The 24,370-nt window shown below is 41.7% G+C and overlaps 2 protein-coding genes across 2 annotated transcripts in view; one reads left to right on the plus strand and one right to left on the minus strand.

Moving 5' to 3' along the window:
* MAP1B (microtubule associated protein 1B) overlaps nucleotides 1-11,386 on the plus strand; it is a 68,296-nt gene extending 56,910 nt beyond the window's left edge. The window contains exons 5-7 of the mRNA XM_057406106.1: nucleotides 1,210-7,759; nucleotides 9,952-10,190; nucleotides 10,882-11,386. Coding sequence (XP_057262089.1) covers nucleotides 1,210-7,759; nucleotides 9,952-10,190; nucleotides 10,882-11,037 — 6,945 coding nt within the window. The 3' untranslated portion in view covers nucleotides 11,038-11,386. The remainder of the gene's footprint in view (nucleotides 1-1,209; nucleotides 7,760-9,951; nucleotides 10,191-10,881) is intronic.
* MRPS27 (mitochondrial ribosomal protein S27) overlaps nucleotides 10,930-24,370 on the minus strand; it is a 64,748-nt gene continuing 51,307 nt past the window's right edge. Inside the window, exon 12 of the mRNA XM_057406109.1 lies at nucleotides 10,930-11,031. The gene's annotated coding sequence lies outside the window, so the exon portion shown is untranslated. The remainder of the gene's footprint in view (nucleotides 11,032-24,370) is intronic.

The following is a 24,370-nucleotide window of genomic DNA, read 5'->3' on the forward strand; positions in this document are numbered from 1 at the left end:
TTGCTTTTCTGCAGAGAAGGTTGTGGTATTTTGCATGATGAAGTGCTGGCATATTTTCCACTGACCTATAGCCTTATTATGTCTGAATTACTTCTTTAAAGAAGAAGTTTACATAATTCTGGTGGTCTCTTTGTTAAGAGTAAATAGAACAGAAATGGACAACACCTTAATTGTCAGTAAAAAAAAAAAAAAAATCAAAAGAAATTGGAACTGGGAGAAAGTGTAAAGTATGTCACACTTTTTCAAGTTTGTTCATCTGCTAATCTGGGACCATCAAATACTGTTTTTTCGTTCAGACTGGAACAGAAACAGCTCTTCATACTATGATATAGAACTTCTTATTTTCTGTGCCTTTATTTCAGCAGCTTATTTTGGTACCAGTATGTTATCAAATACTGTCAAAATTAATGGAGTTATTCTAGGCTACTTTTGTGGTCCATGAGCTTAAAATCAAAATGATGACAAGGGCGTTTTTTCCCCTAACAATTTTTTTCTGTCTCTTTCTTTGGCCCTGTGCCTCATGGCCTCTGAAACACAAAACTTGGAACTGTTTTCATTTCTGTAGCATAACTCATTTCTCAGTGTTCCTGAAAGCTCTCCTGCAGTCAGTTGTGCTGTTGTGGGAGTGCTGCTGGCTTTTCAGGAGCCAGCCTGCAGAAAACAGATTGCAGTAACAACGGTGCAGTGGAATATATCCCATGAGAGCAGGGGTGAGGAAGGCAGCTGTCCCTGGGAGGACACTGGCTTCCTCTCCTTGCTGTCTGCCTGATACGAGGATATGCTTTGTCCCTTATGTATTTGTTGGCTTTTCTAGGGGGACTGGGGCAGCAGGAAGACTCATGAGCCAGTTGTAGAGATAGGGGCAGCTTGGGTAGCATTAGCCTTATAGTCCTCATAGCCTCTTAATGTCAAAGCTTGTACCATCCTTCTCTAAAGGGTAGATGAGGGAAGGGGGAACCTTGCGGTACTGTTGTATTTTGGGCTATAGGAATCAGGAATAAGGTTCTTCTTGATATTTATAAAAACACAATAGTAAAATAACTGTGATAACAGCTTCCTTTAGCTTCCAGAATGGGTACTCCCCAGTGCAGAAGCAATGAAAAAGTTTTTATCTGTTTGATCAGGAAATACTACCTTCTGACTTTAATTATCATAAAAAAAAAGATTAATTTATATGCATCCTCTTGTGTTTTTGTTTTATAACCCTAGATTGGTGAATTACTGAGCACCACACACCCAGCCAACAAAGCCAGCCTAACTCTTTTCTGCCCTGAGGAAGGAGACTGGAAAAATTCCAGTCTTGACAGACACAACCTTCAAGATTTCATTAACATTAAACTCAACTCGTCTTCCATATTGCCCGAAATGGAAGGACTTTCTGAATTCACTGAGTATCTGTCAGAATCAGTAGAAGTGCCATCACCTTTCGATATTTTGGAGCCTCCAACCTCAGGAGGCTTCTTGAAACTCTCCAAACCCTGCTGTTACATTTTCCCAGGAGGAAGAGGCGACTCTGCATTGTTTGCAGTGAATGGATTCAACATGCTCATCAATGGAGGTTCTGAAAGAAAATCATGCTTTTGGAAACTTATCCGGCACTTGGACAGGGTAGATTCCATTCTGCTCACTCACATTGGAGATGATAACCTGCCAGGAATCAATAGCATGCTTCAGCGAAAGATAGCTGAACTAGAAGAGGAACAGTCACAAGGGTCTACTACCAACAGTGACTGGATGAAAAATCTGATCTCACCTGATTTAGGAGTTGTATTCCTTAATGTACCCGAGAACCTGAAGAACCTGGATCCTAACTTCAGAGTAAAAAGAAGTGTAGAAGAAGCTTGTTTTACTCTCCAGTACTTAAATAAATTGTCTATGAAACCAGAACCTCTTCACAGAAATATGGGAAATACCATTGACCCCATCATTTTATTTCAGAAAATGGGAGTCGGCAAACTTGAGATGTATGTCCTTAATCCTGTCAAAAATAGCAAAGAGATGCAATATTTTATGCAGCAGTGGAGTGGTAGTAACAAAGATAAAGCTGAATTCCTGCTACCAAATGGCCAAGAACTAGACATTCCATTATCCTACTTCACCTCTGTCTCATCCTTGATTGTGTGGCATCCAGCTAATCCTGCAGAAAAAATAATCCGAGTTCTGTTTCCTGGAAACAGCACCCAATATAATATTCTAGAAGGACTAGAAAAACTCAAACACTTGGACTTCCTTAAACAACCAACAGTTACACAAAAAGACCTAACTGGAAACATTGCTACTGGGGCTGTGAAACAAGGAAAGTTGAAACAACGAACAGACAGCAAGGAGAGTCTCAAGCCTGCTGCAAAGACACCACCTAGCAAGCCTGTCAGAAAAGAATCTAAAGAAGAAGCACCAGAGCCTGCAAAACCTAGTCCAGTACCAGAAAAGCTTCAGAAGTTGGAAAGCAAAGAAAAGGTTTCAGTTAAAAAAGAGAAACCAGCAAAAGTGGAGACCAAACCTGTAGTGGCAGAAAAAGACATAACAAGTAAAGAAGAACAATTAATAAAATCTGAAACTCCTGAAAAACAAACTACAGATGTAAAACCAAAAGTGTCTAAGGAGAAGCCAATTAAAAAGGAAGTCAAAGCAAAACCTGAAGAAAAGAAAGAGGAAAAAGAAAAACCAAAGAAAGAGTTTTCTAAGAAAGAGGAGAAAACACCCGTCAAAAAAGAGGAAAAACACAAAAAAGAAGAGATCAAGAAAGAAGTTAAAAAAGAGGTGAAAAAAGAAGAGAAGAAGGAAACTAAGAAGGAAGTAAAGAAAGAAGCCCCACCAAAGGAAGCTAAAAAAGAGGCTAAAAAAGAAGAGAAGAAGGAAATTAAGAAGGAAGAAAAAGAAACCAAAAAGGACGTCAAAAAAGTTCCTAAAGAAACAAAGAAGACAGCCACTACTTCAGCTGAATCCAAAAAGCCAGCAGCAAAGCCTAAGCTGCAAAAGAAGGAGGAACCTGCTAAAAAAGAAGTGGCACCTGCTGGAAAGCCAAAGGAAAAAGGAAAAGTGAAGATTGTGAAGAAGGAGATCAAAGTCAGTGGAGCACAGGCTGCCCTTGCAGCAGTTGGAGTTGCTGCCACAACTGTAGCAGCTGTAGCAACTGCAGAAATAGCTGCCAGTGGAAAGGAACTTGAAGCAGAGAGGTCCCTTATGTCCTCACCAGAGGATTTAACAAAGGATTTTGAGGAATTAAAAGCTGAAGAAGTAGAAACAAAACAAGGAACAAAACCTGAAGTTGTACTTATAAAGGATGAACTAAAACTCACTGGCACAGTACAAAAAGAGGGCTTGGAAGTACAAAAAGAAAAATTAGATCATGAAGGACCTGCCGAGTCCTCTGATGAAGGCATAACGACCACAGAGGCTGAGGGTGAGCTTGAACAGACACCTGAAGAGCTGGAACCTGTGGAAAAGAACAGAGTTGATGACAACGAAAAGTTTGAAGATGAGGGAACTGGCTTGGAAGAATCATCTGAAGCAGGAGATTACGAGGAAAAGGCAGAGACAGAAGAAGCTGAAGAAAGAGGTGAAAATGAAGAAGAAAAGACATCACTGGACACCACAAGACCATATATGGAGGAGCCACAAAAAGCTGAAGAAATAATGGCTGAGACAGATGCTAACATTAAAGATGAAAAGTATATTGAAAAGGCGTATTATGAGGCATCAGATGAACGTGCTGAGGAAGACAGGGAAGAAGCAATAGAAAAGGCAGAAACTGAAGAGATTGAAGAATATGACGAAGACAAAGCAGAAGACATCAGAGATGAAGAAGAAACTGAAAAAATAGAAGCTGAAGAAGATTATGTGATGGCTGTGGTAGACAAAGCTGCAGAAGCTGGTGAAGTTGAAGATAAATATGGCCTACTCATAATTACACCGACAAAACGCTCAGAGCCTCAGTCTCCAGCAGTTGAACCAGCCTCTTCCATCCATGATGAGACATTACCTGGTGGTTCAGAAAGTGAAGCTACTGTTTCTGATGAAGAAAATAGAGAAGATCAGCCTGAGGAATTCACTGCTACTTCAGGTTACACACAGTCTACCATTGAAATATCCAGTGAGCCAACTCCAATGGATGAAATGTCAACACCCCGAGATGTCATGAGTGATGAAACTAACAATGAGGAAAGTGAATCACCCTCTCAGGAGTATGTGAATATTACCAAGTATGAGACATCACTGTACTCTCAAGAGTTTGGCAGACCTAAACTTTCTCCACTTCCAGATGCTAATAATGGTTTATCTGAAGGATCCAAAACAGAGGCCACAGAAGGTAAAGACTATAATGCCTCGGCTTCCACTATCTCTCCACCTTCTTCATTAGAGGAGGACAAATTCTGCAAATCTGTATTCCAAGATGTATACCGGCAAAAAGAAAGTGAAATCCAAGGCACTACCAAACTAGAAATCAAAGAACCCTATCAAGAAGATCTTGGTGGAAAACGTAGTCTAGCAAAGAGTCCAGTTGACAGTTTGTCCCCTCCATCACCCATTGCCAAAACGCCATTGAGTGAACGTAGTGTGAACTTTTCACTCACTCCTAATGAGATCAAGGCCTCATCTGAGCCTGTCCCCACCGCTACATTGCCTGATGTACATCAAGAAGTTGCTGAAGAGCATTGTGCAAGCCCTGAAGAGAAAACATTAGAAGTAGCATCTCCCTCACAGTCTGCTGCTGGTAGTGCTGGCCACACACCTTATTATCAGTCTCCCACTGATGAGAAGTCCAGTCAGCTTCCATCTGAAACCAGTGAAAGGTCAACAGAAGCTCCTGTCTGCTTTGAATTCAGTGAAGACAAAGATGAGTCTGCAAGACCCAGAATAAGCCCTATGGATGAGCCTGTACCAGATTCAGAATCTCCCATTGAGAAAGTTCTCTCCCCTCTGAGGAGTCCACCACTGATAGGTTCAGAGACCAGTTATGATACATTTTTGAGTGCTGATTTAAAGTCTCCCACCAGAGATTATGGAAGTCTTTCTGCGGGGAAACCTGAAAAAGAAAAATCACCAGTTCAGATGAGCCCAGGTTCTGAAGCCAGCTCTGTGGGCCTTTTCCAAGAAAAACAAGATGAAAAAAGCATGGAGTTTATGGTAATTAAAGAAGGCTTCAGCCTAGAAAGGAAAATGGAGGATACAGAACCCAGCAGCTCCCAGTCTTCACTGGTCCTGGATGAGCGCAAGTTGGCGGGTGATCTCTCACCTACTCAAATAGATATCAGTCAGTTCGGTTCTTTAAAAGAAGATACCAAAATGTCAATTTCTGAAGGCACTGTTTCTGACAAGTCTGCGACTCCTGTTGATGAAGTGGTAGCAGAAGACACCTATTCCCATATAGAAGGAGTAGCTTCTGTTTCTACAGCATCTGTTGCTACTAGTTCATTTCCAGAACCAACCACAGATGATGTATCTCCTTCTTTGCATGCTGAGGTTGGATCTCCCCACTCTACCGAAGTTGATGATTCCCTTTCAGTGTCAGTTGTACAAACACCAACAACTTTTCAGGAAACAGAAATGTCTCCATCTAAGGAAGAGTGCCCAAGACCCATGTCGATTTCTCCACCAGATTTCTCACCTAAAACCGCAAAATCAAGAACACCGGTGCATGATCACAGATCTCCTGAGCAGTCAACTATGTCAGTAGAATTTGGTCAGGAGTCCCCTGAGCAGTCTCTAGCAATGGACTTTAGTAGGCAATCTCCAGAATACCCTACTGTAGGCACTAGTGTACACCATATATCTGAAAATGGACCAACAGAGGTAGATTATAGCCCTTCAGATATACAGGAGCCTACTTTTGCAAGGAAGATTTCTCCTGTGGAGCATTCATCTTACTCTCAGGAGAAAGATATTTCAGAAATCATTTCAGTTTCTCAAATTGAAGCTTCATCCTCAACTTCATCAGCTCATACACCTTCCCAGGTAGCTTCACCACTGCCAGAAGAAACTTTTTCAGGTACTGTTCCACCTAGAGATATGTCACTACATTCTTCTTTTACCTCAGAAAAGGTTCAGAGCCTAGGAGAAAAGCTGTCACCAAAGTCTGACCTATCTCCATTAACTCCAAGGGAATCATCTCCTCTGTTCTCTCCTACTTTTCCAGATTCACCTCCTGCAATTGCGGAGGTGGTGTCAGCCAGTCACACACCTTTGTTGTCACTGCAGGTGTCTCCTGCCAAAGCATTTGGTTACCAGGAACCCCTAACAAAGCACAGTCCAGAGCCTTTACTCAGCCCAGAAAAAGAAGATTCAGACAAAAGCAGGTCACCAGAAGAACTTAGCTATTCTTATGAGGCCACAGAGAAAACTACTAGGTCACCAGGGGATATTAGCTACACCTATGAGGCAGCTGTAAAACCTACTAGATCAATTCAGGCCACAGATTATTCCTATGAGACAACTGAGAAACCTACTAAGTCACTTGAGGCCACAGATTATTCCTACGAGATAATTGCAAAAAATATCAGGTCATCCGAGGCCACAGATTATTCTTATGAGATGATTGGGAAAACCACCAGGTCACCTGGGGACACAGATTATTCCTATGACACAATTGGGAAAACCACCAAATCACCCATGGACACAGATTATTCCTATGAGACAATTGGGAAAACCACCAAATCACCTGAGGCCACAGATTATTCCTATGAGAGAAATGGGAAAGCTACCAGATCACCTGATAGTATGGATTACTCCTATGAGACAACAGGGAAAACAGTAACTAGATCACCAGAAGCCATTAGCTACAGCTATGAGACAACTGGGAGAACCACCAGGTCACCAGAGGCGATGACTTACTCCTATGACACAACTGCGAAAGCCTCCAGTTCACCTGAAGCCACAGATTATTCGTTTGAGACAACTGGGAGAGCCACCAGGTCACCTGAAGCTACTAGCTATTCCTATGAAGAAAGCGCACATTTCACTCCAGGAAAATCTCTAGCAGAATCCCGTCAGGATGTTGACCTATGCCTTGTGTCCTCTTGTGAATACAAACATCCCAAGACTGAACTTTCACCCTCCTTCATCAACCCAAACCCTCTTGAGTGGTTTGCAAGTGAAGAACAGTCTCAAGACCAAGACAAGCCATTAACTCAGTCTGGGGGAGCTCAGCCACCTTCTGGGGGGAAGCAGCAAGGGCGGCAGTGTGATGAAACCCCTCCCACGTCTGTGAGCGAGTCTGCACCATCACAGACAGATTCAGATGTTCCCCCCGAGACTGAGGAATGTCCTTCCATTACTGCAGATGCTAACATTGACTCGGAAGATGAGTCAGAAACCATTCCAACGGACAAGACAATTACATACAAACACATTGACCCGCCGCCTGTCCCAATGCAGGATCGCAGCCCTTCCCCTAGGCACCCTGATGTTTCCATGGTTGATCCAGAGGCTCTGCCTGTTGATCAGAATTTAGGTAAACCCTTGAAGAAGGATCTTAAAGAAAAGACGAAGACAAAAAAGCAGGGTACTAAGACCAAGTCATCTTCTCCTGTTAAGAAAAGTGATGGTAAATCAAAACAAGTGGCTTCACCAAAGCCAGCTATAAAAGATTCGTTAGACAAGATTTCCAAAACAGCTTCTCCAAAAAAGAAGGAGTCTGCGGAGAAGGCAACCAAAAATATCTCTAACCCAGAAGTAAAGTCTAGAGTGGAAGAGAAAGATAAAGACACCAAGAATGCAGCAAATACATCAGTATCCAAGTCAGCAAAGACTGCAACCACAGGTAAAGACAGATAGCAGTTTCCTAGTATTAAGGTTTCCTTTGCTGTTGCAGTGAAGTTAGTTTGCCTTTATACCAGTTGATAATGTGGTTTGTAGCAAATTCCCAAAGAAAGCCAAGGTGTAAAGGCCACATTTAAATGCATGAATTTCACTAATTTAACTGTTGTAGTTTAAGAAACTCCATGTGTTAGCTTGCTCAAACAGCACATAAAATATAAAGAACTTAGTACTAGCTATTTAAACTGATAAGCAACTAATAGAATTAGAAGTACCACTTTTGTAGGTGAAGTCAGTATCAAAATGAACCGATTTATACATTTTAAGAAGCATTTTAAGAATGAACCGATTTATACATTTTAAGAAGCATAATATACATTTTAAGCAGGCATATTTCTCTTAACATAAATAAATGCAATTTAATATTGTGGAGTGCCAAAGGTACTATTGGCCATTGGATGCTCTTATTACTTTGCTGGATTAATTTTAAAAGTAGTGTTTAAAAAATTATAGGAGTAGTAACAGCACTTCCAGTGAACTGAGCATGTACCTCACATAATCCATTTAAGGTATTATACTGTCAGTGATGACTGAACATATAGAATGTTAATGTCATTTTGAATGATTGTTGTGTATTCTAAAATAGCAGCAAAATATGAGTTAGATTACTGAAGGAGGCATTGTGCTAATAGTTTTTTTCCAGCAGGTCTTGTTAGAGAGTGTTTGGAGGATACTTTGATTTTGCTGTTGTCAAGGCTAATGTTCTCTTGAAAGCTTTTTTAGAAGGAGCAGATCTAGGATTCAGTACAAACCAGCATTCAACTGTCTTCAGCTTCCCCATTTGAGCAAGTGGTCCGCCATTTCATTCTTACACCATCATTTGCATGTCTCTGTTAGTGGATGTGTTTCAAAGCAGCAATATAGTTCCTCGTGCTGTACATTTTTCCAGCACTTTAACTTTACATAAGAGTCTCCTTCCTTAAAGTAGAGTTCCCAGATATATGCTAGACTACAAGACCAGGTTCTATTAGATAACGATATTTAAGTGTAAAATGTAGTATCTAATATTTTATCCAGTGTTGATATCCACAAATCAGAAAGACACATCACAGATTTTTAAAGATAAAAGATGATAAACGATTTCTTAGCATAACTAATAATAAAAACTAATTTTGGAAATTTTATCATATCATTATGTTTATTTGGCATGTTACCCTACAATGAACAGCAGAACATGCTAGACAACTGTAACGGACTTTACTGGCTTTACAGTGTGTGACCCTAAATACAGTGTATTGCTCAGACAACTGTTTGCCAAGCTTCATCATCTGTAGCAACATGAGAAGCTAATAGAACATAGATGGTGGTCATCTGGATAAAATTATCGATTAAATCCTAATTTTCAGTTCACATCATGATCCATTTCATAGCAAAACCTGCTTGTTTTGGGGAGTAGTATTTTTAATGTGTTTAAACTTTGAACTTCCTTTTGACCAAAGCTCTTCTTAGAAAGAGTACTATGTTCAGCAGCAGAAACATGCTTCCCCCTATTTTTTGTGATAAGCGGCTAATTTGTGTATGTAAATGAGGATTCAGCAGTCAAACACTTGTTTTCAGTTCCCTGAAGTACAAGTTTGTTGGTCCTGCCAAATGCCTCTTTGACCCTCTTTCTCCTCATGTGTAGTAGCTTCCTGATGCACCTGTAAGGCAGCTTGAGCACATCAACAGCTACTACATTTTGCTATGTGCTGATACCCCAGATCTTGGGACTGCTTCAAATCTGCATGGCTCCCTCTATGACCCTAGGTTTTATAATTGTGCATACCTGAAACTTTGAAAAAGTTATACTTCTTAGCCTGGAATGTAATACCACCATTTATTGAATGATAATTCAGTAATCACAGCCCTGTGTAGTAATTGTTGGATAATAGTAGTGTGTTACTGGGAGCTGTTCAATCAATTTATTGTTACATAGTAGTGAGGTTTTATTGTATTATATAGTTGCAGGTTTCCAGGTTTTAACTCCCATTGAGGTTCAGTGGTAATTTGGGTACAACAAAGTTGAAACATGTCATTAGATGTGAGAGGGTAATGCTGTAATTGAACGCATTTCATCTCAGCAGTTGTAACAGTAATTAATAAAGTCATGTTTTTAACCAGCCTGAGACGTATTCTTTTGTTGTTTGCTTTCTAAAGGACCTGGGAATACCAAGGTGGCAAAATCCACAGCAGTGCCTCCAGGACCTCCAGTGTATTTGGATCTGGTGTACATTCCCAACCACAGCAACAGCAAGAACGTCGATATTGAGTTTTTCAAGAGGGTGCGGTCGTCATACTATGTGGTGAGCGGGAACGATTCTGCAGCTGAGGAGCCAAGCAGGGCTGTTCTGGACTCCCTGCTGGAGGGCAAGGCACAGTGGGAGAGTAACATACAGGTAGGCTTTTCACTTGTATCTCTACCCGGAAATTTAACCTTCTCTGGGAAGTAACTACGAGAAGCCAGGACACCTCTGGAGTAGATAGTGGCTGCCAAGGAATGGGCTCCCCAGCCTGGGCTACCTCGTTTCACTGATGATGTGGGGGGACACACAAGTGAAGTACAGAGCTGTACTCAATTAGTGGCCCTTCTGACTGGCTCCTGATGAATAAAACAGTTTGGAGATGGTTTATAGGCCATTTGGCTGTTTCGTTGTGTTACTATTCTGTATATGATCCAAGGCTGAAAATGTTGGAGTTTGTAAGTAGGAAAGGAAAGTGAATGTTTTGTGGTTCATGTGGCAGTCACTTACACTTGGAAACTTCACGTGCTTTTCCATTAAGAAATAAAGAAAATATTTGGCCATAATCTGAAGAGGTATGAGATTACAGACTACAGACTGCCGTTTCTCTGGAAAACTGCATCTCAGCATTTTAGAAAAGCAACTACTTCTTTGCAGTCATTATACCTTACCGACATGTTAATTTATTTCTTTCTATCTATCCATTTATTCAAGTATTTACTGCGTAAAGACCCAATCTTTTTAAAAAGGAAACATACTTGTTGCCTGGGTCTTCTTACAAAGGTATTTTTCTTATCAGCTGTTTCTGTTGTCCGTTCCTCAGGACTTCTCCTATTTTCTGTTGCAGGTGACCTTAATCCCAACCCATGACTCAGAAGTGATGCGGGAATGGTACCAGGAGACCCATGAGAAACAGCAGGACCTCAACATCATGGTTTTGGCAAGCAGCAGCACTGTTGTTATGCAAGATGAATCTTTTCCCGCATGCAAGATTGAACTGTAAGAACAACATACAACACAAGATTAAACTTTGGTTCCAGAAATTCTCCTGTTTGAAAACACTTTTTCTAAAAATTCAACCCAACTATTTCAACTGCTGAACTATATACCTGCCAAATGCTATACTGTGTCACAGTGATGCAAGTCACTAATGTTTTTCAGTCTTTGCTGATTGCTAAGGGAAATAACAGTATTCCCATAGTAGGGTTCAAATTACTGCAAAAATACAGATCCAGTTTCATCTCTGCTGAGCGTTTGGAAACCATGCACTAGCAACCCCAACTGACTTCTGCCAGGTAGAGGCATTTGCCCTCTAAAGAAACACAAAGAGAGAGAAAGAGAGAGAGGGGTAGGAGGAGAAAATAATAAGTAATTAGATCTACATTAGTCTCATGGCAATAGATGTATCGCTTGCTGCAGTCTGCTTATGCTCTCAAATGAAAAGAAAGTTTTAAATTTGTATCAATCTATCTATCTTAGCTATTGCAAGGGGATCCTTTTTTACAGAATTACGTTAGCTTGAAATTAAAAAGAAACAGAATATGTCTAGGAAGGGGTGTACAACCTAAATAATCATCAGCAGTTTTCCACTTTAATTTGAACTCTGCATACTGACATACCATAACAATCATAAACCAAATATGCACATACTGTGCACCCTACCCAGAAGCCTAAAACCCTTCTTTCAACATGCAGAATTGGTGGTCTGAGGCATGTTCCCAGTGATAGTCTACTCACTCCAGCCAGAATTGACCAGTCCACATGCTTGAACACGCATGCCCACTGTCAAGTAACTGAAGCAAAATACCAAAGCGGTACATACAGTAGACAATTTGCCTTAGAAAGTGACTTGAATGTACAAAGAAACTTGATGCACTTATTTTTTAATGCTGAGACAGCAAATTTATAAAACATCTGTGTAGGATCATTGTTATACCAGTAAAGAAGTGTGAGCATGCATGTGTGGTACTAGAAACCTATCTGACTGGTCAAATGGCTTGGTGCTATGAATTACGTTAGCCGTGTGAATGCTTCCTTGGTGCACCTGGACAGCTCAACAAGACAAGCATTTTTCGGAAAGCTTCTTTTGCACTGTCGAAGCAAGATTGAAGTGGTGTCCAGTATCAGAGTTACAAAACTTAGTGAAACATTCAGAATGATGAAAAGGGTTACCTGTGAACCTGTACAGTATTCAACCTTCCTTTGTCTTATTTTATTAGTTTGATTTAAAAGTGAATACGGGAACAAATGTACAGAAACCTTTTTTTTAGTGCTGCAAAACTTTTAATAGATGAATTTTTAACAAGCGTTTTCATTTACAGGAAAATGCAAACAAAAAATTTTCAGGTGAAGGCAGTTTTTTAGTAGTTTTGTAAGGAAAGAAGTTATTTAAGGTTCTAGTGAGAATGGATATTGAGGTAAAATTTATTGAAAATAATCAACTGCCAATACCTTTTGGGGGATGGGGAGGATGGAAGGGCACCCTCGAACTAAAATTAGTCTATTGATGATGACAGAAAATGGAATTTGAAAAGCTGATTGCCTAATACAAGGGTGTAACCTACATTCTCAACCCTCACAAGATCTTGAAAAAGACAGAATAAGCAATAAGCTAAAATAAATAAGTCGCTCTTTCTCTCCTCTCCCCTCTCCTCTCTTCCTTCCTTGATCCTTTCTTCTCATTTCCTCTTCTTTCCTCCTTCTCCTCCTCTTCCTTTCCTTGCCTCTTCTGTTACCTTTCCTTTCCTATCCTTCCCTTCCCTTCAATTTCCTTTTTTGCTTCTCTTTCACTTTCCCTTTGCCCTTCCTCTCCCCCTTACTTTCCTTCTCTACACTGATTGCAGAGGAACAGCATCACTGTTCAGTAATTTAAGACAGTTTGGATTTTCTAGTCTCAGAAATTTTACCCCAATTCAAAAAAAATCTTGTTACATTGTTGCAGGTTTGCAAATCTGAATTTAAAGAAGGCTTAAAAGCCTCCAGAATGGGGATATATGCTGGTCTGTATATAGACTGGCATTAAGTTTCACAATGTAGTGAACTATGACCTCATTTTGTTTTCTTTACTTATAATTTATTTCAATTTTACATTGTTAGGGTATTTTTGTTTAATAGGTATAAGTTTGCACTCCTAACTTTTATGAGGGTTTTTTAAATACTGCTTTAGGGTCCTTGTTCCGTGGGCTCCTGAGGCCCATTTAATGCTGTGAATTACTGTTTGTCAGTTGTTGGGGGTTTTGATTTCTTTTTCATGTCTTCTCTTTTTTTTAGGTATCTCTAGCAATGCTGTTTTATTTATTGCTATACCTTTTAAGTCATTAAGAATAATAGGGAATGACTATGGCACAAAAGGCAGATGGAAATGTGTTGTGAAAACAAGCATGTTTGCTGGGCTCATAATCATTCACTTAAAATTGCTTTTGTAATATGTAGTTTACAAAGTTATAGGCAAAGTGTTTGGCAGAATAGTTGTACTATTTCTACAATTCTTTCTGCTTTGTCTACTTTCTTATGTAGGTTAGATTTCAAACTTTTTGAGAGGGTGGGAACAGATTTTCTGATTTTTCTCACGATATCTGAAATAGTTTATATCTCTGCTTTGGTAGAAAATCTGTTTTAAGTACAGAAGTGGTCCTGAGACAGATCTCACTTATGCTATTTACTCCTGTGAACCAGGAGCAATTTCTCTACAGTCAGGGAAGTTACAGTCATTTGGTCTTACTGCAAATGAAATTGGAATCAAGCCTTAAGTCTCCCCAAGCAAGTTTGTGATGGCTCAAGCGTTTGTTTTAATTTAATAATAATAAAAATTAGACAGTTACAGCTTATCTAAAAATTACACTCACTTTTTTGCTGCTACAAGAATATAAAAACCCCAGTCTGGCTATTCTGAGGTATTGTAATGCCTGTTCCATCCATTCCTTTTCAAGTAGCAATGGCACCTCAGTGCAACACAGCAATGAACTCCTCCATTAGCTCCTCTTGCTCCTTTCCTGCCTGTGAAACTAACCTACCTGTGCTAGTCCTAGTACTACACAGTTAGTTTAGTGTAGCAGTCACCAAAATGTACCGTGTACATTAAAGATGAGTGCTGTTGATCAGCACAGATTTCTAGGAGCATGGTTTGTTATTGATTACTCTAATTATAAAGATTCAGTATCTGAGTGTAAAGAACACTCCACTTAAATGGTGATATTACTCATAAGAGCATCCCCAGTCATGATTGTTATGCTATCACTATACTGCTTCATATAATACAATAAAGAAATAACTTCGGAGATCCCACCCCACTCCTGAACTTGGACAGGGCCTCTCTTGCATGCCTTTTTAAGGTCCTGTGGTGGGCCTGAGTTCATTGACCTCTATTTTCACCCCATCTTTCATAGAAATTACTTTTGATTTTTCTTTTTCTTTTACTTTACATACTGTGATGAGTGGAGATAACTGTGTATATGAATGTTCTTTTCTTCAATCGTCTATAATAGCTTACACATTTTAGGAGAGTTCCAGTACTCATTTACTAAGATTTAATCAATTAGTTAATCGAATTTTCAATTGCTCCCACCACAAGCCAGTTAGCTGCAATGAGTGCTTACTGTGCATTTGGGGCATTACTGTCTTACGCTTCTCTTTATTCATCTGTCACCAGAGATTCTTGCTCAGTAATGATGTTTTGAGAGAAATAGTAATTTTGTTGGTCTGGATTTATTAGAAAAGCATAAAGTATAATGTTTACACTTGAAAGAAACTGTAAGCTTTCATCTTTTCACTTAATAATTGAACAAAACACTAAAAGGAACTAGGGGTAAGCATTTCTTAGAATACAATTATATTATTCACCAGGTTTAAAAATGTTTGTTATTTAAAATTTAAAAAAAAAAAACGAAAAAAGTCTGTTTGTTAAGACTTTACAAAAAAAAAAAAAAAGGTAACTAAATAAAACAATCGCATAAAAATATATAAAATGAAAAAAAAAAAAAAAAAAAAGAATAATTAAAAAAGCAGCTTCTCTGCTCTAGACTAGCTAGGAGCTCCAGATGGCAGGAGCTACCTCTTCAAGACTGGGCTGTATTTACAACTGTAAAAGAGAAAATCTGAAACAAGCTTTCACGCATTTGCATGCAGCCATTATCTTCCAAACTATGGAAAGAAACGGTCTTGTTGCTGGCTGAGAAGCACCTCACACACCTCCTCTCTTGTTCTGAATGGTATTTGTGTCAGTCTGCAGCTGTGTATGGTATTATGTCTTATAATCTTGCATCACTTCTATTCTATCCAGTCATATCTAAAGTAGAAAATTAGTTTCAGTGAAAGTAATATGTAGTGCTTTTATGATATTTGTGTGCAATATCCCCTCTTCCATTGAGGATATTTGATGTAAAAGAAACAAACTCAGTTCCACAATAAACTACAAAAGTGGTAAAGTGGTGTTGACATGTTTCTTGTCTTTGTGTATGTATTTATTTTCAAGTTCTTCCTTTCCTTCAATCATGATTGCCTACTGCATGGATTTTTTCTCAAAAGAGTAATGACTGCTTAACTGCCAGTTAAGAAACGATCACTATTTAGAAATTGGAAAGCAAATGCGAAAGATTACTTCTATTCCTTGTGGTGTAAAGAGTTACCATGATGATCATGACATGGCTTTTTTTCTGTTCTTCTCATTTCTGTATCCCTCAGCAGCATGAGAAAACACCTCATTTTCAGTAAGTATACATTCAAGAGGCTGTGTCAGAGATGATACCCAATAAAGTTACATCAAACTGAGTGCACCCTAGTTTGGAAAAGAGGCCTTTTCCAAAGTTGTTGTAGTTTAACAAGAGCGTGCAGCTTGTTTCCAGTGGAAATGGACCTTCCTGACTGCTGCTGCCAAGTAATTCCTGGGAGAGGGGACAAAGTGTTCAGTGAAATTAGTTTTTTACTTTAAAACATCAGATTTTTCCTCTTCTGCTGTTAAAGGGATGCTGTAAGATCAGGCACCAACTTTGTAGTTTTGCTGCACATGTGTACATCAAGGCTTCTTGAGCCTTTTTGGTAGAGTAGACTGAATATATATTAAAAAAAGCCTCAAATAAAGTAAAATGATTGTGCGAAGCAGACCAGGCCAGGATTCAACTCCCATTATTCACCTGCAGTTGCAGGGTTAAGACCTGGATTTCCACACGTGGGACCAAATGAATATACATGAATAGGGGCAGGCCAGCCTAGTCTGAGGCTTGCCACATCCTTTCCCCAACACAGCTGCTGAGAAGGAGAAATTTAATTAACACTAGTGCTGTTAATGAAGAAATTCAGTCAGCTTATCAAGAATTTCAGATGGCAGAGGGAAATGATTGTCATTCACAAGCCTGACCCAGAGAATTACAGACCAGTCAGTCTCACCTCTGTGCCTGGCAAAATCTTGGAGCAGATCCTCCTGGATGGCATGCTAAGAAACATGAAAAACAACAAGGTGCTTGGTGACAGCCAGCATGGCTTCACTAAGGGGAAATCCTGCCTGAGCAATTTGGTGGCCTTCTATGATGGGGCTACGGAACTGAGGGACAGGGGTAGAGCAGTTGATGTCATCTACCTGGACTTGTGCAAGGCATTTGACACTGTCCCACAGGACATCCTTGTCTCTAAAATGGAAAGACATCAGTTTGATAGATGGACCACTCGGTGGATAAAGAACTGGCTGGATGGCCGCACACAAAGAGTTGTGGTCAATGGCTCAATGTCCTGCTGGAGACCAGTAACGAGTGGTGTCCCTCAGGGATCGGTGTTGGGACCGGTCTTGTTCAACATCTTTGTCGCTGACATGGACAGTGGGATTGAGTGTGCCCTCAGCAAGTTTGCCGATGACACCAAGCTGTGTGGTTGGCTTAACATGCTGGAGGGAAGGGATGTCATACAGAGGGACCTTGACATGCTTGTGAGGTGGGCTGATGCCAGCCTTTGAAGTTTAACCATGCCAAGTGCAAGGTCCTGCACCTGGGTCAGAGCAATCCCAGGCACAGCTACAGGTTGGGCAGAGAAGAGATTCAGAGCAGCCCTGTGGAGAAAGACTTGGGGGTGTTGGTCGATGAGAAAATGAACATGAGCCCTCTTCAGTGTGCGCTTGCAGCCCAGAAAGCCAACTGTATCCTGGGCTGCATCAAAAGGAGCGTGACCAGCAGGTCGAAGGAGGTGATCCTGCCCCTCTGCTCTGCTCTTGTGAGACCTCACCTGGAGTATTGTGTACAGTTCTGGTGTCCTCAGCATAAAAAGGACATGGAACTGTTGGAACAAGTCCAGAGAAGGGCCACGAGGATGATCAGGGGACTGGAGCACCTCCCGTATGAAGACAGGCTGAGAAAGTTGGGGCTGTTCAGCCTGGAGAAGAGAAGGCTGCATGGAGACCTCATAGCAGCCTTCCAGTATCTGAAGGGGGCCTATAGGGATGCTGGGCAGGGACTCTTCATTAGGGGCTGTAGTGACAGGACAAGAGGTAACGGATTAAAACTTAAAGAGGGGAAGTTTAGATTGGATATAAGGAAGAAGTTCTTTACTGTGAGGATGGTGAGACAGTGGAATGGGTTGCCCAGGGAGGTTGTGAATGCTCCATCCCTGGCGGTGTTCAAGTCCAGGTTGGACAAAGCTTTGGGTGGCATGGTTTAGTGTGAGGTGTCCCTGCCCATGGCAGGGGGGCTGGAATTAGATGATCTTAAATTCCTTTTGAACCCTAACTATTCTATGATTCTATAAAGTTTCTGGTCTGTATAAAATAAGGGATCTGTCTAGTGGCATCCTAGACCTGGAGACTGTTTAATACTGATTGCTAGTGTTCTGTGGCTGGGAGAAAATCGTTGCTTTTCATGGTTCCTAGGATGGGGTGAAAAGAGGTGACCAGGGTCTCTTGAGTAATAGCCATGGTGACACCTCATAGATCCAGCTCACTCCCAGTATTGCAGCAAAGCTCTTTGTTTTCTTAGAGGGTTTCTCTGGACATGTGGTACCTAACGCTACTTGTTCTCCACTTAGCGAACAGTTTTTGAGCACTACCTACAGCTGTGGTCCCTACTTCCACCTCCCACAGACACAACTAGTCCACACTAGCATGAAGCCCGCGAGACGTTGTTCTCTATTGAGGTACATACGCTGTCTTCAGATTCAGCCCAAAAATACTAAGCCGAGTATCTTCAGCTTCCCAGGGGATTTGCTCATTTTGACTGCATGCTCACCATCATTTCCACCAGAAATGCAATACTGAGGAGAAATACAGGCCCTGTAATCTGCAAAAGCTCTGTTTGCTGGTTCTCACAGATCCTTACCACTTTATGTAGCTGCCTGTCTGCAGTTCAACAACTCCAGCATTACCAGCTCCAGTGTAAACAGCTGGGGAGGCAGGGGTGGAGTTTGACTGTGCATCTGCTGCCAGCTTCATTCCCAAAATAATTGCATGGCATGATTTACACATTATACTACAGCTTGGCCATCTCCTGTGCTGTAAATTACACAGACAAGACAGGCAAAATAGATGGGACTTAGTCCTAATACAAACAAAGATAAATATATCTACCTATATATTATTTATATAAATATATCTATACTGAGGTCATACCCTGTATGCCTGTTAAGGTCCAGAAATTAATTTTGACTGAGCTTTTATAAACCTTACGTTAGCCCAGCTGTGTTACTTTCTTAGCTTAAAGAGTTGAAGGTAAACTGAAGCAATGAGCCACTTAAATAGTTAATATGAAAGCCCCCAGAGTGCAAGCCAGTATTGCCAGTGAATTTACAGTTTCCAAAGACATAATTATAGCAGCAGTTACCATGTATAAGGACTAGAAAAGGCTTGAAAGTTTCTTTTCCAATTCATTTAAGAGAGCAATTGTAAGGTTTTGCAATAAACAAGACATATTGAAAGCTGAATTTTGTCCTGATAATCTAATATGCTTGTCACTGGGGCTCTAATATTATTTCTGTGCCTGGGGCATCTGCAATTTAGAATGGGTAGAATGGACTTCAGTTTATCAGAAAGGTTTAAAAGCAGCAACAGAGTCAGTACTATGCAATTGCTTGCTGAGTTCAGCGATAGCTTTGTAATTACTGAAACATATATATATTTCTGTGGGAAGACTGATGCAAAGTAGATGGGATAGTTTTCTATCACATGTATCACATCTGCAAAACCAGAGCAGTACTTGCAAATCAGATGCAGTTCAGCGGATCACATCCTGCATGATTCAAAGGCAGGGACACAGTTCCCTTTTGTACCTACCTTACTCCACCTTCCTTAGGAGGTGGGGGAAGAGGACGCTTGCTAACCTGTGCTCTTGGCTGTCTTCTGCCTGGCACAGTGATGGCTGCTCAGGTCAGAAACCCCCTGGCACCAGCCAACCTCCATCTGCAGCTGAAGTAAACCATCATTTTGGTCCCACAGTATCAGGGTGAACAGGACCCCAGGCAGGCAAGCAGCTGAGACAGGCCACTGGGGAAGGAGCAAGTGCTTGAAGCTGTGGGAATGGGCTTGATACCCTGCTGTGTGTAGGACCAGGTCTGAGAGCATCTAGTAACCTTATCTTGGCAAGGCTGGGTGTTACCCTAAATAAGGCCATCTGTGCAAGGCTTCAGGCAGCTTTTATTTGAGCTGCAAGGGAATAAATATGTAATTTTCCTCTTGTGAATAATGGATAATGAACTTCAGTGCTTCACTGCAAGCCAGTGACACTCCTGGGAGGAAGAGTTACATATTACTTGCCTAATCAGCAGTGTATTTGATGTCTGCCATGGATTTGAATTGGGAAGCTGCTTTTTGAATTAAAAGTGAAAGCTTTTACCTTTGAAGTGCTGGGTTTTTTCTCCTAACAGCATTTGGATTCATGCCAACATACCAAACAGGCTTTGCATTTCTACTGGTTTCTGTTTCTTTCGGCTAGTATTATTGAGAGAACGGTCTCTCCCACACCTCTGGAAATACAGGAGAGCTGTTAACACTGCCTACCATGTGCAAATCTGTCAATGCTGTACCATAAGTGTTAGCAAAGGCAGGTATTATTTAGGCTGAAAGTCACCTTGTTTGCATGCACAACTCAGTGACTGTGTACAAATGTATTACTTCTAGTACTGGGAGATTTTCCTCTGCCTTTAGCTACACAGACAGCAGAATAACCAACAACGAAATTATTCAGAAACTGTCAAAAAGAGAGACGCACTCCTATGACTTAGAAATATACTGATAAAGGAGAAATTGCAACAGCTTTAATCCAAATCACAGCTGTAGTCACAAATGAGAACAGGAGGTGTAGGAGCATTTCTGGGAGAGGTGATCCAAAAAAAGGAGATAGAGCTATTACCAAAAGAGATTTGGGCCTGTCCTCTCCAGGAAATATTTTGCCAGTCCCATCCACATGCAGAAAGGTCTAGACAGCTGTCTGAAACAGTGCAGCAAGGAGCAGCAATGTTTCAAAAGGCCTGAGTGTCCTCATGAGGAAGTGCTCACTGGGTTATGAGCTTGCATCAGATGAGTACCAGGGCACAGGACTGGATAAACGAGGAAGCTTTACGTTTGTAGGGCACAAAAGTTGTTTTTTTTAGATGCATATATATATACACATTCACATTCTTCACTTACCATCAGAGCTCATGGTTAAGAAGCAGCAGACCAAAAGCTGCCTCCCCAGTTCTAAATGCAGCTGGCATCACAGCAAGTGATGGCCATCACAGGAGTGCACAGAAAGCCACGGGCACCTGGGTGGAAGGGCTTTTGACTACCTGGGGCCCAGTTTCACTGTTAGCTGTTGCTACAAGTGCTCTTCAAACTTGTATTTAAGAGTAATCCAGCAAGTTGAAAATCAGGTTGTGTGTGCAACATGACTTATGCAAGGGAGCTAAGCATGAAATCTTAATCTTACTTTTTCTGGAGTGGGAAGGAGAAAAGCAGGTAAGTCAAGCTGACTTAGCTACTATTCTGAGATTTTTCATTTGCTGCATTTGTGGTGCACAGCTACCAGCCATGTTGTCCTGGGTTCAGCAGTAGCAGTCATGTTTTTTCCTTTGTGTTAACTGGTGCAGTGCTGTGTTTTGACTTCTAGTTTGAGAACAGTGTTGGTGAAGCCGATGTTGTCGGTTGTTGCTAAGTGATGTTTACCCTGACCAAGGACTCTGTGAGGCTCATGCTCTGCCAGGGAGGAGGGGAAGCTGTGAGGAAGCAGAGATGGGGTGCCTGACCCGGGCTAGCCGGGGAGGTATTCCATACCACAGCACGTCATGCCCGGGGTGGGGGGTAACTGGGAGTTAGCCGGAAGGGCTGGGGGACTGCAGGGATGGAGGAGGTATCAGTCGGAGCTTGGTCGGGCTTGGGGGGCGAGTTATCGGTCAGCGGGTGGTGAGGTGTTGTATTCTGTTCCCTTGTTATTTCCTTTATCATTATTATCACTGGTGGTAGCAGTAGTGATCTGTGTTATACCTTAGTTACTAAACTGTTCTTATCTCAACCCGTGGGAGTTGCATTCTTTTCGATTCTCCTCTCCGTCCCTCCGAGAGCAGGGGGAGGGCAAGAAAGGGGGGCGAAGTGAGCGAACGAATTACCTGACTGGGTTTAAACCACGACACATGTCTCCCTTAGGAAGCTGAGTACATGCCTGAACAGCATTGGTCTGTTAATTACCCCATCTCACAGTTTGTCTCACTGCTGACTTTTGCTCAAAGCTAGTGGGCAAGTGAGATTGCTGAAGAGGAGAGTACCTTCCTCATCTCCTTCAAGCTTCAGTTGGTAATTCGTGTTTCCAGCCTCTTGTGACTGAGCTGTATCCAGGATCTTAAAATCTCAGGGTGCCCAAGCACTTAGTACCCTGGGCTGCTTGCTGCCTGCAGAGCTGTGGGGACACTGCTGTTTAAGGCAGGCATGCGGGGCAGACACATGGCCAGCCTCCTTGGAAGAGAAAGAAATAAATGTGAGATGATATATGGGAGGAGCTTGAAGGGGATCAAGGGAAAGGTCAAAGGGGAAGCAGTGAAGAGGATTGCTGAAGAATTCAACAGAGTGCAGGTATGCTTGTAGGAAATGTGAGGATTTGTTAGGGGAGAAAACATCTGTTTGGCAGAAGCTAGTTGCTATTGAGAGTGGTGAGATGTGGGTGGGGAGAAGTGATGGAGGCTACTGGGCCATGGAATAATACTTGGCTTTGGCATAAAAGGGAGGGAAGAGGAGCTCCAGCATGCAGCTGGTGGAAGCGTCAGAAGCGATTTCTTGCTCAGGGTGTTACCAAGAGGACAGATGAATGAGAGAGTTTGGCAAAACTTCTGGTTTCTAAATCCACAAATAGTTTGGACCTTCTGCTGCAGGTCTTGGGTTTGATGTCCTTCATGAGGCCCCAGGAATCTGCTTTGTTTCCTATAGAGCAATAGGCAGCACATCTCTCATCCCCCCTGCCCCACCCCCACCTCCCAAGGGCTAGGAGTGTTTAAGCTTAAGCTTTGGACTGGGCTAAAAGCATTCAAACACATAGTGCCTGGAACAAAACAAGAACACAACCTGTAATATTCATTAACAAGCAACTCAGAGCTTAGAAGAGGATTTTTTCTCCTATTGCTGCAATAGTTAAGTCTAAATAAATGGGAAGGGTATTAATTGTGTGGGAAGTGAAGCATGCTCTGAGATGGTGGGGGGTATGGCAGCTGGCAGCTTGCTGGAGCTCAATTAGCATTAGCAGCCTGGTGTATCTACCAAGCAGGGTGAGGGAAGGGAGAGGTGGGGCCAGAAACAGGCTCCTTGGGCTGGCAAGAAGCAGATGATAACAGGAAACAAGGAGAAATGTGGCAGTGCCCATTGTGGCCTAGCCAAACAGTGTCTCATAAGCAACAGGATCAGCAGCTGCAGTGGCTAGAAGCCATGTGTCTGCAAGAAGGGTCTTCAAACAGTGTTCTCCAGAAGGGAGAGGTAGTGTTTGTAGAGAGAAACTGAAAAAGGAATCTGGAAGCAGGAGTGATCATGAACTTTTGGAGGTACAACCCATGTTGATACTGAAGAAGTGATATAGGCAGTCAGGGAAGAGACACTTCATTCTCCCATGACTGGAATAGGAGAGATGGCCTCTAAAGCCACCAGTTTTACAGAAACTATTCTTAAAAGTGTGTTTGGCTTCATTCTCTCCCTGAAGGCTCCCTAAATTCTAATAATCAGAAAGCTTTCAGACCAAGAAAGAATGGGGAAAATAAAATCAGGCAACTTAGACAACTTGCCCAGGAAAATCCGCTGCTGGTTTGGTAAGGCTAAGCCACAAAATCATCCACTCACTTGGAGACAGCACTCTCTTACTGCAGTATGGGGGAAACTACAGCACTTGCTAACATGACAGGGTGATGGGTCTGACTGCCAAGCTGCAAAAGAGCAATCAGGCATTTGCTGGAAATAAGAGAGGTATCTGGTATACGCAGATGCTTTCCCTACACTTGAAACAAGTTCACAGATTTGCAGCATGTTCTCACTGGATTTACGGTAAGTTTGTGATGTGAGTTTTATCACTGTAAGAATAGACAGGTGCATGATAAACTGGAAATGCTTATCAGACCCTCTAGTAAAGCACAGTGGGACAACAGTGTTGTTGCCCTAAGAAGTTGCAACACTGCAGGGCTGTTGCTAGGATCTCCATGTTTTAAAGGAGCTTGCCCTGCCCTGAGCTGAATGAAGTCACTGGGTGTAGCTGATGAAATTCAGTGGTGACAGGGAATATAAGCAGGCACGGATGCTGTTGCATCCCACAGCCAACGAATGCACTATGATCCTTCCCTCCCTTGCCCTTTCCTTGTGCTGTGTGAATAGCTACATTGTTTTACCGATGTGAACAATGGGGCATGGGACCGTGTACACAGCTGAGACAGGAAGGGAATTAGGTCAAACCCCCCATGAAACAGCGCCAAGAATATAAAAAGAAACTGCACTGCAGTATGAGGCTCCTCATACTGCAGTGATTGTGTGTGTTTCTCTACTGACCTCAAAAATGGAGCAGTGCAGCAGCAGTAAAATCAGAAATTTCTAACTTCCTTATTGGCAAGGCACATCAGAGTGCCTGCACAAGTGCTAACTCACTAGACTGAAATTCTTTAAGTACTTTTAAAACAGTCTAAAGTTAGGCTTCCAACTCCATGTTTAGCAGCCTGGATTTTCTATATGGGTTGGGGATGAAAAAAGCAATCAATATATGTTAATCCTCTTAGCGTTTGAAGTTCAGGGTAGCCAAGGCATTCTTTCCTGTGAGAAACCCCTATTGAAATAACCTGTGCTTGAAATTCTTCCCTCTTCTTTTGTTCCTTCCACCCTTTACACCTTTCATTACAGGCAAGCTACTTCTTGTGCCTTTGTTTCTTTGTGTTGT

The sequence above is a fragment of the Pezoporus wallicus genome, unplaced genomic scaffold, assembly GCF_028554395.1.
Source record: "Pezoporus wallicus isolate ANWC-B61680 ecotype Strahan unplaced genomic scaffold, APGP_CSIRO_Pwel_v1 contig_7506, whole genome shotgun sequence".
NCBI lineage: Eukaryota > Metazoa > Chordata > Aves > Psittaciformes > Psittacidae > Pezoporus > Pezoporus wallicus.